The sequence below is a fragment of the Lipomyces tetrasporus genome, assembly GCF_029532465.1.
Source record: "Lipomyces tetrasporus strain NRRL Y-64009 chromosome Unknown POJ06scaffold_12, whole genome shotgun sequence".
Lineage (NCBI taxonomy): Eukaryota > Fungi > Ascomycota > Lipomycetes > Lipomycetales > Lipomycetaceae > Lipomyces > Lipomyces tetrasporus.
Window position 1 is genome coordinate 1 of NW_026611607.1, and position 14781 is coordinate 14781.

The window sequence follows — 14781 nt, forward strand, 5'->3', positions numbered from 1 at the left end:
GCGTATACTTGTTAGTCGTCTAGGTTTTGTCCTTACCATTACAACTCTAGCTGTGAGAGCCTTGGACTTGTTCGGTCGTCTTCCTCCATCGTGACCGCAAAATATGGCTCTCGATCATATATAAGTTAAGTCAATACATTGACCCCTTTTTGCACTCGACGATGACGATCCGTCAATTGACCTATAATCTAGTTTTGGAATACAGGACACAGCCGCACGACAACAGGCTCAATTGCTAGCTGCGACAGCTGGGGTATACATTTAACCATTGCGCAAGGTAAGTAAGTCAATAAATCTCATCTTTGCGGTCCATCGCATGGCCTACGTCAGGTCCTCGAACAGGTTGCGACCGGTATGAGCACGCACCCCTAATAGTGCAGCGCTCGACGTGCAAAAACAAACAAAAATGTGTGCAGTGAGCCCAAAACATGGCCCCGGACAACAATACCGCAGCGTGGCTCGTACGCGAGAATTCAGGTAACTCCAAGCACAATACGATTAGTTTTGTTACTGTGTACAGTGAAACCAGTTAAGAATAGTTGGAAATCCAAATATTTTTCGGAGTGAGAGTAAGGAGGGTCGTTTTTATTTTTCATATGTACCTGTGGCACTGCAGTTTGTGACCCAGAGAGCATAAAGTTATCAAGACCGTCGATTATATTCAGCACAGACTGGATCGTACATAGTTTTCACTTCAGCGTCGACCATTCTCAGGGATCAAAACTTCCTACAGTACAGCAATATCATTTGTGTCTTCGAGGAGTCATCAGACCATGAGGGCTATAGAATGCTCGAGCTCCTGCAAATAGAGCCATGTGCATGAGTGATAATGATAACGGAGTGTCCCAATGCGATGAGTTTCTATAGCAATGTCAACTAGACTGATCAACTACTTCATTCCATTTAAACTGTATGCACCGACGAAAGCTGATAATTATGTGACTCGACACCTCCGAGTTGAGGATAAAAGAAATCCGAGACATACTGATAACCGACCGTGGATTATACGACTACCATGGTTTGTCTCTATGCACTTACGCTATGTTATATGGCATTTTGCGTGCCTTCCTCTCTGCTGTTGGGATACGATCAATACTGCATCCGGTATAATTTCGAGCCATATAGACCTAACAATTATGCAAAACAACATATACAACTGAATACCACACTGTTTGCATTACATAGTCACGCTATAAGGCTATTAAGTTCTGCCCATCAGCACGTAACACCTCGCCACAATGCGGACATATAGGTAATGAATTCGCCAAATGTGCCATCATCATATTATCGGAGCCCCTACCTTCGACATTTATTATCGAAATTGCAAGTCCAAACAACTTATCCAGCTTCTCACACCACTTGGACGCCCAATACTTTTCCACCGAATCCTCTAAAAACACTTCGGCCATCTTCAAAGGATACACAATATTTACCGCAGCAATCGCAGGATAAGCGCCGATCATGTATTCTACCGACTGACAAATCAAGCGATTATATCGTGCAACTAGAAGTCGGGTATGCCTTTCAAATTCCTCGAAAGGCAAAGTCACGAGATCATTGCGGCCGCATGGAAACTCTTGCGCACAGTCATATACCAGGCATTGACATCTTTGGATAATTCCTAATGCTGCGTAATATAGTGGGATTAAGCTCGCGACAGAATCATTCTTAAAGACGAGAGGTGGCTTAAACATGTGTGTAGACATCCATTGTTCATATGTAGCATTTATATCACATTTTTTGTTGTAATTTTCCGTGTATAATAAACTATCCGGTAGATTGTCACTGTCAATACCGGAGACAAGCAGTTTGTAATTACTCAGCCAATCATCCAACTTGGTTCGCAATTCTACTAAGCCAAAGTATGCCGCTGCAGCAGCCATGCGTTGCTCGACGGACAATTTCTGTCTCAATTGTGATTTTGATCGTAACGACAATATTAAACTCTGATACCGGGGGATGCCGAGTAGAATGTCATTTAAAGTCTGCTGGGGCGGCTTTTCTGGCATCATCTCAAATGGAATGCTAAGCCAGTCTGGAGTAGCTAGAAAAGAAGTAAGCCCACAGGCGAGGACATAGACTGTGAGTAGTGTCCGAGCTGACTGAAACAGCAGAGCCGAATAACCCGTCTTGAAAGCATGCGGACCTTGAAGTTCAAACAATTTGATGCAGCCCTTCATAAGCTCGCTCCACGCGTCCATATTCGTGCCACAGAAAGCTTCATAGATCCCTAGAAGAAGACTAGAAACGACTATGTCATCATTAACCGACGGCTGTCCGACAGACCGTGCCACCTCGAAATTCTGGTGACCAAGGGCCTGCACATAGAGTTGTGCGCTGACAAGCTGTAGCTCAGGACAACGTCTTAAACGTGAGAAATGTCCCACGACAACGGCCCTTGCCGCATATGTAAGGGCTGGAGTTGTCGAAAAGACGAAGCTGGGCATTAATGATACCCAAGGATTGAGAACCGTACAAAACCTGTCCATAAAGCTGGATAGTAAGCCTTGAAAGTATGCACCATCCATGGCAGTATTGGTAGGTACTATGCTGGATATACTGCCTGCGATAAGTTCGTGCGGACTATCAACGACAAGTCCAGGTTTGGCCCCAACTTCTTTCACGGCTAACTTGCCGACGACCGCGGGAATCTTGGCGCCAAGTATACCTTGAGACCTCGATGACTTTGACGAGGAAGATAGTTTCGCAGACTCAAGAGTGGCGGATTGTGATGACTCCGAAATTAAGATTGGTTCCCTCTGCAAACATGTAACCTCGTCGCTCCCGTCGACCTTCAGTTGGTCGATAGTGGTTGCCATTACGACGAATTTGTGCTCCCTAATCTCGTCCGACCGGTTGGACTTTCCAGCGGGAGCCAAATCCGAACTATCGCTCTTCCGAGCAACAGGGTCCTTTGCTCTTCGCTTCCGAATAGGACGACTCTCATTAGTGAGCTTAGGACCAGAGCATTGCCGCCGTGACCTTATGCATTGAAGGCAGACCGGAGCTTCGAGATCACACTATATTATAATCAGTGTCGGAGTACAGTGCAGGTCACAACAAGGGCAGTCACCTTGATCTTGCGCTTGCGACAGGTCAAGCATCCTTTGCTTCCGCCAGCGACGCCGACCATCGCGACAGAGCAGACTGAATTAACCTACGAGATGGGTAGATCTCTTAGCCGCTAAGGGAGTAATTGCGAACAAAAGTTGGAGCAGAATATAAGTGCACGACGTTGATACAACTCGCATGCGTTTTTGGCCAACTCCGTCTAGCAAGTGCGGACTGAATAATGGCTTACGGCGCGATGACGTACCGCGAAATATAACTGCTAGTCCTGATTAGGGAATTTTTCGGATTTAATTTTTGGATGGTTAGCGCCAATTATACTTTTCTGCGGCATTTTATACACCATCGCCACTCTTGGTTTCAGGGTTCAGGGTTTTAAGACCGCAACAAGGACTACTGAACATTGTTAGAATGAATGAAGTCTTTACCAAGGACAAATAGTCGCGAATCGTCAACCGCAAAACGATTTCCCGGAAATTGTAAGTTAAATATTACGGTGTTAAGTATTTTCGTCTACAGCATCTGCAATTCGAGGTGATTGCAAGGATCCACTGATATGGGAAACCGCTGGCGTCCTCAGAAAGTTATTGCACGTGAACGCGGATTCCAAATAAAATACTCGCGCTTTCCACCAGCGATGTGTCACCATCGCTAGAGCAAGGAAGCGAAAAGCGAAAAATTTCCATTTTAACCAGTGTATGACACGTAGCAGGAAGAATAATCCGCATACACGAAGCCATGTTATAGGTCCGGACGCTAGTCGGGTCGTGCGAGTTCAAATTAGACGTTTGTAATTCACTGCTTCTCCACTATATAAGAAGGGATCATTCACGACTGGTGATCTCCTTTTCATCATTCTATTGGGCCCTCTGCAAGTTAGATTGAACGACTCTATCTATCCCATCACCGCACAATCAAGCTTTGTTGCCTGCTTCATCTTACTATACAATTCGAAGTGATTCCCGTGGTTTGAATTTGAGCATAATTTCGTTGACCTTAATCCGTGAAAATGTGTTTTACTATCTTGCTACGCGCCATAGTTCGACATAGAAAACCCGAGAACGCGGAAGCTCGCGAAAAGGATCCAAATAATGGCCGACAGCTACAGCCCAATGGCCGAGCTCCAGGCCAACCTAATCCACTGTCCACTGCGGAGACTTAGACCCCGGGGGAGGGGAGATATATCAGTTCTATACTCTGGGTTCGTTTAGTTGCTACTATGGTTTGAATCGATATGTTAGCTGAGCAACGATAAATAAACTCGTCCTTGTAAGAATTGTGAAAGTAGGGATGGACACGAATGACGAATATATACGCATTCGAACTGCGAATATTCGTACTAATATGAATAATTGGATGTCGCATCAATACATTAAGGTTTATTGGTTCAAAGGTAACTAAAGGAGGCTTGACTGTCACTAAGTAAAGCTCTGATGACTCAGGGGTTGGGTTTTGAAGCCCGGCGAATATGCGAATGGGAATAGAGAAAATTGTACTCCTGCCCACCCCTATGTGACAGTATATCCATACTGACACCAGTCAATGGAACACCGCCTGTAATAATAGGTATAGTCAGCTCTATCCCTACCGTCTGTAGGTACTCTTATTCGTAGTATATTATAGGACTATCTACCATGTAACTGTTCCTGCTCTTGTGTTCTGCATGTATAGTGGCAATTTGTGTTGACAAAAGGAGAAAAATGCGATTCATACATACATATACATTTTACACGAATCTAGGAGGATCTTAGCGCATTTTGGAACCGAAGTGCTTTAGGTTTGCCGACGATAGCCGATTCGGAGAAACATTTTGGGACTAGCGTAAGCAATCACTACCCCATCACGATGGACTCTAATCGCTAATCAGGTGCCGACTATCCGTGGACAGGAGAGATACAATAGAGAATATACGGATACGGATAAGACAAAACTGAATATATCCACGGATATGCAATGCAGTGATGCCAGTGACTAATACCTTTGTGTAGACTGTGAAGTCGATGTCTGGGACCGGCTTCTTTTCCTGAAACGCTCGGATCGCATTTTCGAGTTTCTGCGAATTAACTGCGGCAATATCTTCGGCCACAGGTTCTGAGCTCATTATGTCGAACAAGTGGTGTACAAATATCCTCAGATTCAGTACAAGGGCAAAATCGCTAACAATTACTTGCTCCTAATATGTCACTAATTGTCGAGGAGTATGATATTTCGCCCAAGACCGGCACTCGTACGCTAGTGCTGTCTGTCGATTCGGTGAGCACGCGAGTATGCAGGCGTATTCACTGATCAACAATTGCATGTGCGGAGCATACTTCCTTGCTTGCTTTATTAAGGAGTCGCAGCCGCATCACTCAACAAACTTGCAGTTAAAAGTGGAGATTCATGGAGAGTAAACCAACCATTCCTCTTTGGGCCTAGCCTAAGTAGCCGTCGGTACCCAGCTGAATCCAAGTTCATTTGCCACGTCTAGTCATTCCATACTCCATCATATGGATGACTATTTCAGTCAAGTGAACCGCGCCTGTAATAATAGGTATATATAGTCAGCTCTATCCCTACTGTCTGTGTGTCCTTTTCGAATATTTTAGCCAGACGAGAGCGATCCTTTGCCAGCAGAACTATCTGATATTCTGTTCACCGGACATAACACCCCCGAAAGAACATCGCACCATGACGAGTAGCGAGGCATCAGAGGCATCATTTCACATCATCCCAGCTGAAAATCCGGAGCATTTGGACGGCAGGTAAAACGCTCTTCACAGCCTACTCCGAGTGGCTAGGGATCGACCTCTCATTTCAAGGCTTCGCCGCTGAACTACAATCCCTCCCCGGCCAATACGGCGCACCACAAGGGAAACTGCTCCTAGCCTACAGCACCGATGGGAATATCCCCCTCGGATGCGTGGCCGTTCGTCCGCTCAAGCAAAAGCCAGGTGCTGAGCAATCCTCGGATCAATGGAGATACTGTGAGATGAAACGTTTATACGTCTCCCCGCAGGCACGCGGTATGGGACTCGGAAAGGCACTGGTAAACCAATTATCCAGAAGGCGAGAGATATATGATACAGCGAGATTAGACTGGATACTCTGCCATTCATGAAGGATGCCATTCAGCTATACAAGCGCGTTGGCTTTGTCGAGATCGCACCTTATTATGAGACTCCTTTAGAGGGCACACTCTTTCTTGCGCTGGATCTTACATCGCCGAAATTAGTTGCGCAAAATGAGTGAAAGGAAAGTATCTCATGGACAGACATGGATTGAAATAAGGTCGATCTTTGAACCAAATCGGTTCTACCGGCCACAACCGCTGTAAGTGTATCATCAGTCCATGTGATCAGCCATCTGCGACACCGATCTACCCATGTACCTTCTACAATCAATAGTTGCCTCGGTTAGAAAGATGATGTTGGTATTGTGCTGGTTGTTTATTAAGCTCATATATGGATGCCGATGTAGGAAGTAATGTGTTTGAGACCAATAAAGGTTTGGGGCCAGATAGTTTTCACCAGTCAATTTTAAATTTAGCAGACTTGACTTTGAGCTGCTATTCCGCGTTCGTATAGATTCGAAGAAAGCCGGGATTATTAACACATATTCCTATATGTGGACTGAAAGCAGCGACCATATTCTTGCCATTAGATTCTATTCTATGCGGTGAGACAATAGGTGATCCAGTTGCCTCTTGGCATTCAACGTCTTTAGAGCTTATCTTTGGACAAGACGGTAAAGCCTGTTTCGAACTCTAAATTTACTAACAGTTATAATTTATGAGTCAATACGAATCGGTCTGGCTTGGTCCTGCTTCTTTAATTGAAGCAATCCGAAAGGCCATCATGGCTCAGACTGGTATTTCGCCCTGGCGTGTCGCTCTGGCATGTCGGCTGACGTTATCCGGGCCAGGACGTTTATCCGGCTCAGCCTTCACTCGACGTGACGATCATCCGGATATGATACGCCGCCGCCGCAGTCGCAAGAGCGCGGCTCATGCAACAAATTGCGAGACGCGCGTTTCTTGGATCGCGGAAATGCGCCCTACTAAAAGTTTTGAGCCTCACGCGAGCCGCAGACCGTGCCTCGCATTTCGCATTCTCTCGCATTCTCACTGTGCTGGACACAATAGCGGACTTAGGTGGCGGTGCAGCGTCATCAGCAGCCTGAAGAACTCTCCTTACCTCTAATAATCTCTTACTGTTGATTGCAGTTTAAATACAAGCTTGCTGGACATGACCTGTTGTTTTCATCCTCAGCTTTACCCTTTCCAGTCCCAACCCAATTTACGAATTGATCGCCCTTGTCAAATATGGCCGAACCTCATACGTCAGGACTGAGTGCCCATGGATATATTGCAATTGCGGAGCTGGTTGTGTACCCTATTGCGCTGGTGATCTCAGTCTTCAACTGTTGGCGACATCGCTCCAACCGTCGAACAGGATGGATATATTTATCTATCTTCTGCATCTGTGAGTCGACGTGGTTGTCTGTCTTTGCATCTGTCTACCGTCCCGGAATGCTTACTGTTTATAGGCCGCATCGTCGCCTCAGCGCTGGTCATTGCCGCCGAGAAATCGTCAGATCCATCTACGGGAGTGATTGTCGCAGAAATGATAGTGAGCAACATTGCGCTTACGCCCCTTCTCCTCGCTGCGCTTGGATTCCTGACTACCAGTGCGCAGCTCACACTTGGAGAAACAATGCCCAAAATTCTCACCAAGTTGCTTCACATTAGCCGACTCGTCTTAACTGCGGCGATCGTTCTGGGAATCGTCGGTGGTGTAGATCTTGCCAACAATGGTGCATCCCAGACCGGACACACCCTCTCGCGTGTTTCCGTCATCCTCATCACCGTTGTATTCGTCTTCTTGACGTTTCTCTCGTTATATTTCCTCGTTTTTGCTCGCACCCAGAGCCATAGTCGCACGCTCGTCCTGGGTGTCATGGTTTCGCTACCGTTCTTGCTCGTCAGAATTATTTACTCGCTGCTCTACTCGTTCTCTTCATCGACTGCGAACAAGTTTAGTACTCTGACAGGTGATTGGAAAATTTACCTGGGTATGGACGTCGTTATGGAGTTTGTCGTTCTAGCTGTGCTTACGGCAACGGGACTTGTATTGCAGATGTATGGGAGAAGGGAAACGATTCTACATGTCGGATCCCTTTCGGCGTATGATATGGAAAACTGTAAGTAATCGAGAAATAGCGCATAGTGATCTCCAAGGTTCGTCGAAGTAGTAGGCACTTTTTTTTGTATACTTATCCGTTTCGGTTTCTTTCATTGTTTCTTCGCTAGTACATGCATATTAAATAGTTTGTAAAATACACTGGCTTACAAAACAAAAAAAAGGACCATGGCTTTCTCTCTAATCACCAATGACATTTCGGACTACATGTGTAATGGACAGCGCCGCGCTTGCGGTGTGCGGGCGGTGCGGCGTGCGGCGTGCGGGGGAGCGGCGAGGGCGATCGTGTTGGTTGGTGCCCTTCGTCGGGTGGTGTGTACTTTTGTTGGTCTCTTGCTCGTGCGTTGTTGTCTTGGTTTTGTTGGTCGTTTGCTTGCGTTGCGCGTTTGTTGTCTTGGGTTTGTTTGCGTGCTTTTGCGTGTGTTCTACGTGTACATAGGTTAGTAGACGCCTGACCGAGCATAAAAGGAGGGGTTTGTCCTCGCTGTCAGGTCAAGCACGAGGTCTTGTATTCTTATAATAAATTTGTTTATTCAAGTTTGCATTCTAGTCCAGTCAGTCACTCCTCGAGTCCGTGCTCTCGAGTCTTGCCCCGTTACACTACTTCGTGCCTCCTACATCTTAGCCGCATCCAGCCATAGTCTAGTCCTGTCGAGTCAAGTCTTGTCTATCAGTCATGTCGGGATCATCTTCTTATGTCAAGCAGGCCAAGGGCTGCTGGCCCAGAGTTTTTTCATGGAAATCGGCACAAGCTCCGCGGGTTCTGCGCGCAGCTTACTATCAAGTTTGTGAACATCGAAAATTGGGTATGCTGCGTCCTATCTCCATGGGCATGCGTTCTCTCTCTACGCTTCTATGATTCATGACGGTGAGATGCCGTTCAAGCTTTTCTCGGATTTTCAGAAGTTCTTGGAATATTCCGTCGGTGATCCGGACTCCCGCACGACAGCGGAACAAGAATAACGCAACCTGCGTCAGGGGAACAGGCCTTGCACGCAGTACTTCGCCGACTTCATACGTATCATGGCCACGTTAAACTTCGATGAGGCATCCAAGATCTACCAATTTTGCAACGGACTTCGGGACGAGGTCCGCGATCTTCTCATTGGCCGCGATGTTCCGTCCGATTACAACGAATTCGTCCATCTCTGTATCGCGTGGGATAACGCCTGATTGGCTCGTCAGCAGGAAAAGTCTTACTACTCTCGCAGCGTCTCTCAGAAGCCTTCGCGACCGATGTTCCGCCAGCAACAGCCTCATGATGCTTCGCCTCAGGCTCCGCACCGTCTTAACTCCGTTCTCGGGCCATCTGTCCAGTCTCCGTCTTCGTCTTCGTCTTCGTCAAGCCTTGGGTATACGCCCATGGATCTCGATGCCGTTCAAGTCCAGAATGGGCATTTGACTCAGGCCGAAAAGAATCGTCAAGGTCTCTGCCTATACTGTGGTAATGCAGGTCACTTCGCGAATAGCTGCCCCACCAAGAAGAACCCACATATGTACCAGCCGCCCCATTCGCGCACTCTCCTGAGATATCCGTTGAGCCTCCGCCTGACTCCACACCTGTCGTCTATTCCCCGCAGTCGGGAAACGAGAATGCTCGGCAGTAAGCGGCATACCTCCGAGCGAAGCCACACTGGCCGCGACCCACGCCTTGTTCTTGCATCAACAGTTCAGACTGATTCGGAGATTGAGTTTCAGGCACAAGTTCTTTGAATTCCGGATCTGCTGCTAACTTTATTGACGCCGAACTGGTACGCAATCGTCACATTCCGACTCGACAAAAGAAACAGCCACTCGTGGCCAAAGTGGTGGATGGACGTGAAATCGAATCGGGATTGATCACCCAGGAAGTTGAAGTCATTTTAATTTTGGACAACCACCGGGAAGTAGTAAGTTTGAATGTCACAGCTTTGGCAAACGTCAGATTGTCTTGTGAGTTCCTTGGTTCGCTCGTCACAACCCACCGAAAATCGACTGGGTATCTCGCAGGATCGAACAATGGTCGGAGTTCTGTTCGAAGCATTGTCTTGCGCCTGCCGTGGATACGCAGTGGGACTCAGAATCAGAATCGGACACAGAATCAGGTCACTTCTCCACGGTCGACGAAGACGATTCAGATGCCGACTCGAGCATGCTCTTCGACGCAAAGATTGACGATATGGAGTCCTACGAAGTTTCGGTTGCATCAATTGAAGACCCAGATGCACACCAGAAAGTGCCTGTCGAGTTTCATGATTATCTCGACGTTTTAGCAAAGTTGTCGCGGACCGCTTGCCTCCACATGGGGCTCACGATCACGCGATTGACCTGGCTCCGGCCCAGTGTCCGCCATTCTGCAAGGTCTACTCCATGTTCCAACCGGAACTTGAAGCTCTGAAGAAATATATCGACAAAAATTTGGCAAAAGGGTTCATTCGACGATCCACGTCTCCTGTCGGCGCCCCTGTTCTTTTCGTCAGGAAAAAAGATGGGTCTCTTCGAGTGTGTTGATTATCGTGGCCCCTCAATAGTATCACCACCAGGAATCGCTGCCCATTGCCGCTTATTTCGGACACTCGGTCGATTGAACGCGTCTCTATTTTTCACCAAGCTAGATCTTCGTGGCGCTTACAATCTCGTCCGTATTCGAGCTGGTCACGAATGGATGACCGCATTTCGAACCCGATATGGATTGTTTGAGCACTTAGTTATGCCATTTGGTTTAACTCACGCGCCCGCAACTTTTCAACAATTTATTAACGACGTCTTGAGGCAGTATTTGGATGTATTTGTTGTTGTGTATTTGGATGATACTTTGATTTTTGCCTGGCTTGATCGACCGACTCAAACTCCATGAGATGCAACGTTTGTGGGTTGTTGACTACTGCCGCGGGAAAACCGTCGTAGCGTATTCCTGTTGCATTGCGTCTGCGGGGAAGCTGGACATCAACTATGGGGCAATAATAGCTGTTTCAATTTCTTTTTCTAACCCTGGATCCGACGCGCGGTACGATTTTGGACGGGTTTACTAATTACCGAGTTGAAGAGTTCAGGGTAATTCTATAAGAGTCTCGGTACCCTTGCTGACATTTGGGTACGAATATGTACTTACGCTAGTCCCAAAAAGGAATGGCAAAAACCGAGCACGCAACCGAGGCAAAACTGAGTGCCACGAGCCCACGACAAGAAAAGGGACGCAACTGGGAATCTTCCGAGATTTAACAGCGTGCGGCGTCGGTGTTGAACCGCCGATGTGGCGCATACAGCCCGGCTGAGGCACACAGCCATGAGCTCCTATTAGCTAGTACTTTTGTAGCGTCCAATAGCGAGTCCAGCAATCTAGTCGACGCAGATCTTAACTCTCACCAGGAACAGTATTTGAATGAATGTACATCCCCCCGGCCCGGCAACGTTTGACTAGCTTTACACTTGACACACCATTATTTACAGTATATTCGACATGAGACTTCTTGTATTGATAGCTATGGTGCTCCCGCTGACAATGGCTTACAAACTGGTCGACGTTGTTCGGTTTCCGATATGGATGACTACGGGTGGGGCCGACTTAATGAAGTACGACGAGAGTTATATACAGCAGTTAACATATGAGGACATGTTGATGGCAGAGATAACCGGAGCAACACGATTGGCTGAAGATGGGAGGTGGTACCTGGTGGATAGGCCAAAGGGTGTTCTTGCCAGGGTGGCAAATGATTACCAAATTATGATTGAGAGACAACTCAGTGCGAATGGCAAGCTGATCAAAATTAAACCGGAAAGTCTGAAGGAGATGCGGTCATACTACGAAGTTGATATTCCTGACGCAGAAATGGAGCGCAAGAGAAATATGGTGCTAGAGTGGGTGGAGGAACTCGATAGTGTCACCAACACTACGAGTACTTTACAGAGGCGTGATTATTTTTATCTTCGATCCAGTTGATCAGGAGCTTCTGGAAATGGTCCCGGTTGAACGCAAGCTTCAGGGTATTGATGTAGCTCTCGTGGCACCTCGGCATTCAGCTTGAAGAGGCTATCTATCCGTCGTTGCTTGTCAGGGGGCCCGGCTGGGCTCTCTGTTGACCTCCTCCTTTTCCGACGACCGGTCGGGTCCTCAAGGGAGTGCTGATCGTGAAGATGACGCTCGATATTGACATGGCCGGCAGGTGAGAAGGATGTCGGCGTGGACCCCTTCAAAATACATTGACAGACCCATTTCTTCTGATTTGAAGCCTTAGCAGACTCGATATCGTAGCCATAATGCCAAATCCACGATGTAGGGGATCCCGGGCGCGTAGCCTTGACGAACCCGGGGAATTTGGACCAAGGGAAGATCTCCCACGCGCCAAGGTCGTCCTGAATGATTGGGGGCAGCTCGGGAGGGTCAGAGCTTGTAGAACGGGATCCTGAATCACTCGTTTGAGGGTCTATAGACGTAGATTCAGCCATTTCGATTGTTGTGGTTGTTGTGAAGCTATTCGCGGTCAAGGGAGTGGGAAATGTGTGTTTGTTGACATGGCTGGGCGGCTGGCCGTAGCGTGAAATGCAAGCGACAGCTGGGTGGGCCAAAGAACACGCTGGCCCCGCCCCAAGCGTCCAGAGGGTGGCCCGTCAATCCGTCAGTTTCATCAATCAACCGGCTCTTCGAATTGATTGATTGATTTAGCAAAGACGGCCTAATTGGGTTGATTGAATTGACCGATTGTCCGTCAATTGACAATTCAATCAATCCGTCAATCCAGTTGAATTGTTTACCAGCCTGCCTATTTCTACGACGGTTTTTATCCAGATCATGCCCTCAGTGGTCTAATATTGCATCCGTCTGTTCCGGAAAGAACTTTTCTTTTATGCTTGATATCCTCATTGTTGCATCTGATCCATATAGTGTGTCATTACGAGGTACAAGTGAAATTCTGACGCCATTTGACGAGGCACTTAAACCGGGCCATTATGATGTATGGTCCAACTCTCCTGGAGGTGATGTTTTCTATTTTGTAGCTCAGTATTGGAAAACGTTGAGACAGGTACAATATCTGTTACGGATGAGCAGTGCACAACTCGTCTACCTACAAAGCAAACAGAGCAGAAAGAGGAGTCTTCAGAACCAATGTGCATGACAGAGACCGAAAGTCCGTAATATCTGGCGAATTCGATGGAGGTGCAGGGACTCAGTTTGGCTTTGAGGCTGCCCACGTCTTTCCAATCTCCCACGTACAACAATTTGTGGATTCTGGGTTTGCTAAATGACGACTCGTTGCGATATACCAATCCACCCGCATGGACGGTGAGATCGCCGGAAAATGCGAGTGTACCATGAGTCGCATCACGCAAATTGAAGGAGATTGGACGCGGAGATCTGACCAGTCTGGACGTACTTCGACGGGAGAGCGCGCAGGCCGAGGTAGTATTGCACCTGGCATACATCCACGACTTTACGATGGACTACGACGAGGTTCTGCGCGTTGATGCAGCGGCGGTGGATGCATTGGGCGACGGTTTACGGGGAACAGGGAAGGCGTTGGTGATAACGTCCGGCACGGCGGTGGTTGATCCGGATCCTTCCGGTGGAGAGACCACGGAGGAGTCGCCACTCTCAAAAACCTTCCCTCTGAAAGACCGGATCCGGTCCGAGCGGAATGCACTGCGCCTGAGCGAGGAAGGTGTCCGCGTGAGCGTAATTCGTCTGCCTCCTTACGTCTACGGCCGCGCTGGCAGCCACTTTGTGCCGCTGCTGATGCAGATGGCGATGAATGGCGGCGAGTCCATCTACGTAGACGATGGAATTCTGCGCACTTCAGATGTTCACGTGGATGATGCAGCGAGGCTATATCTTCTCGCTGCGCGAGAGGCAAAAGCCGGTGACGTCTTCAACGGCACGGGGTCGACAACCGTCAGCTTGCGGGAATTGGCCGAAGTGATCGGAGCAGCACTCAAACTCCCAGTACGGTCAGTCAGCCGTGAAGAGGCGGAGGCACGATGGGGTCCGTTCCTGACGGCGTTTGTTCAGTTCGAAAATCGGTCGTCAAATGTCAAGGCAGCTCAGCAACTGGGATGGCAGCCGAGAGAACTCGATATGCTCACGGACATACGTTCAGGGTCGTATATAGAGCTGGCAGACAAGCTTCGAAGTGGCTAGAGAGATATGATGTCGATTCTAAAGCATTTAACGATTCAACACCGCTATCTTTCATGAAGACAAAATGTCACCTGGGGTGCCCGATTCTTTGTTGTGTGCTTAAGACATGCTCTTAAGGATAACTCGCGTCAAGTATATATATCAATTACAATATTATTTGTCATTTCGGACGGAGTTCTGTTCCGTTCCAGCTTAGTAAGAAAATAGCAGCTGATGCTCCGAAGACGAGATACCGTCGGTTCGAACATCATCGGATTGCATGATATTGGGGACATATGCTGTTACTCCGTGCTGCTCCGTTGGGAGCGCGAAATACATACAAATTCATACAAGAGACTTAGGATAAGAGACTGCAAGTAATCGTGACACTGGAACAGTGGGATCCCTCTTTGGAGGTGCAATAGATCGAAGGTAAAGGAG

The 14781-nt window shown here is 47.8% G+C and overlaps 5 protein-coding genes across 5 annotated transcripts; 4 read left to right on the forward strand and 1 right to left on the reverse strand.

The window, feature by feature from the left end:
- Positions 1-857: 857 nt before the first annotated feature.
- On the reverse strand, positions 858-3264 carry POJ06DRAFT_36431 (uncharacterized protein). The gene is made up of 4 exons (XM_056190939.1): positions 3074-3264; positions 1039-3020; positions 919-984; positions 858-861 (listed from the first exon to the last, which is right to left on the reverse strand). The coding sequence occupies exons 1-2, from the start codon at positions 3131-3133 to the stop codon at positions 1191-1193; spliced, it is 1890 nt and encodes a 629-aa protein (XP_056040386.1). The 5' UTR covers positions 3134-3264; the 3' UTR covers positions 858-861; positions 919-984; positions 1039-1190.
- Positions 3265-5739: 2475 nt separating this feature from the next.
- On the forward strand, positions 5740-6300 carry POJ06DRAFT_240969 (uncharacterized protein; the record flags this gene model as incomplete). The annotated part of the gene is made up of 3 exons (XM_056186111.1): positions 5740-5813; positions 5944-6097; positions 6172-6300. 3 exons carry the CDS (start codon positions 5740-5742, stop codon positions 6298-6300), a joined length of 357 nt encoding a protein of 118 aa, XP_056040387.1.
- An 884-nt stretch (positions 6301-7184) lies between these two features.
- Positions 7185-8301, forward strand: POJ06DRAFT_303868 (uncharacterized protein; the record flags this gene model as incomplete). Its single annotated transcript, XM_056190820.1, is given in 3 exon segments — positions 7185-7532; positions 7597-8250; positions 8270-8301. 3 exon segments carry the CDS (start codon positions 7373-7375, stop codon positions 8299-8301), a joined length of 846 nt encoding a protein of 281 aa, XP_056040388.1. The 5' UTR covers positions 7185-7372.
- Positions 8302-8459: 158 nt separating this feature from the next.
- On the forward strand, positions 8460-8790 carry POJ06DRAFT_262015 (uncharacterized protein). The gene has a single exon (XM_056188695.1). The coding sequence runs from the start codon at positions 8464-8466 to the stop codon at positions 8686-8688; it is 225 nt and encodes a 74-aa protein (XP_056040389.1). The 5' UTR covers positions 8460-8463; the 3' UTR covers positions 8689-8790.
- Positions 8791-13377: 4587 nt separating this feature from the next.
- Positions 13378-14361, forward strand: POJ06DRAFT_297409 (uncharacterized protein; the record flags this gene model as incomplete). The annotated part of the gene is made up of 2 exons (XM_056190600.1): positions 13378-13509; positions 13567-14361. The coding sequence occupies 2 exons, from the start codon at positions 13378-13380 to the stop codon at positions 14359-14361; spliced, it is 927 nt and encodes a 308-aa protein (XP_056040390.1).
- Between the last annotated feature and the right edge of the window lie 420 nt (positions 14362-14781).

Excerpts from the sequence above, each read along its gene's own strand:
- POJ06DRAFT_36431 (XM_056190939.1), bottom strand. The coding sequence starts at position 3,133 with ATGGTCGGCGTCGCTGGCGGAAGCAAAGGATGCTTGACCTGTCGCAAG. Across the intron at positions 3,021-3,073 it reads GTCGCAAGCGCAAGATCAAG|TGTGATCTCGAAGCTCCGGT; the intron begins GTGACTGCCCTT and ends ATTATAATATAG.
- POJ06DRAFT_262015 (XM_056188695.1), top strand. The coding sequence starts at position 8,464 with ATGGACAGCGCCGCGCTTGCGGTGTGCGGGCGGTGCGGCGTGCGGCGT.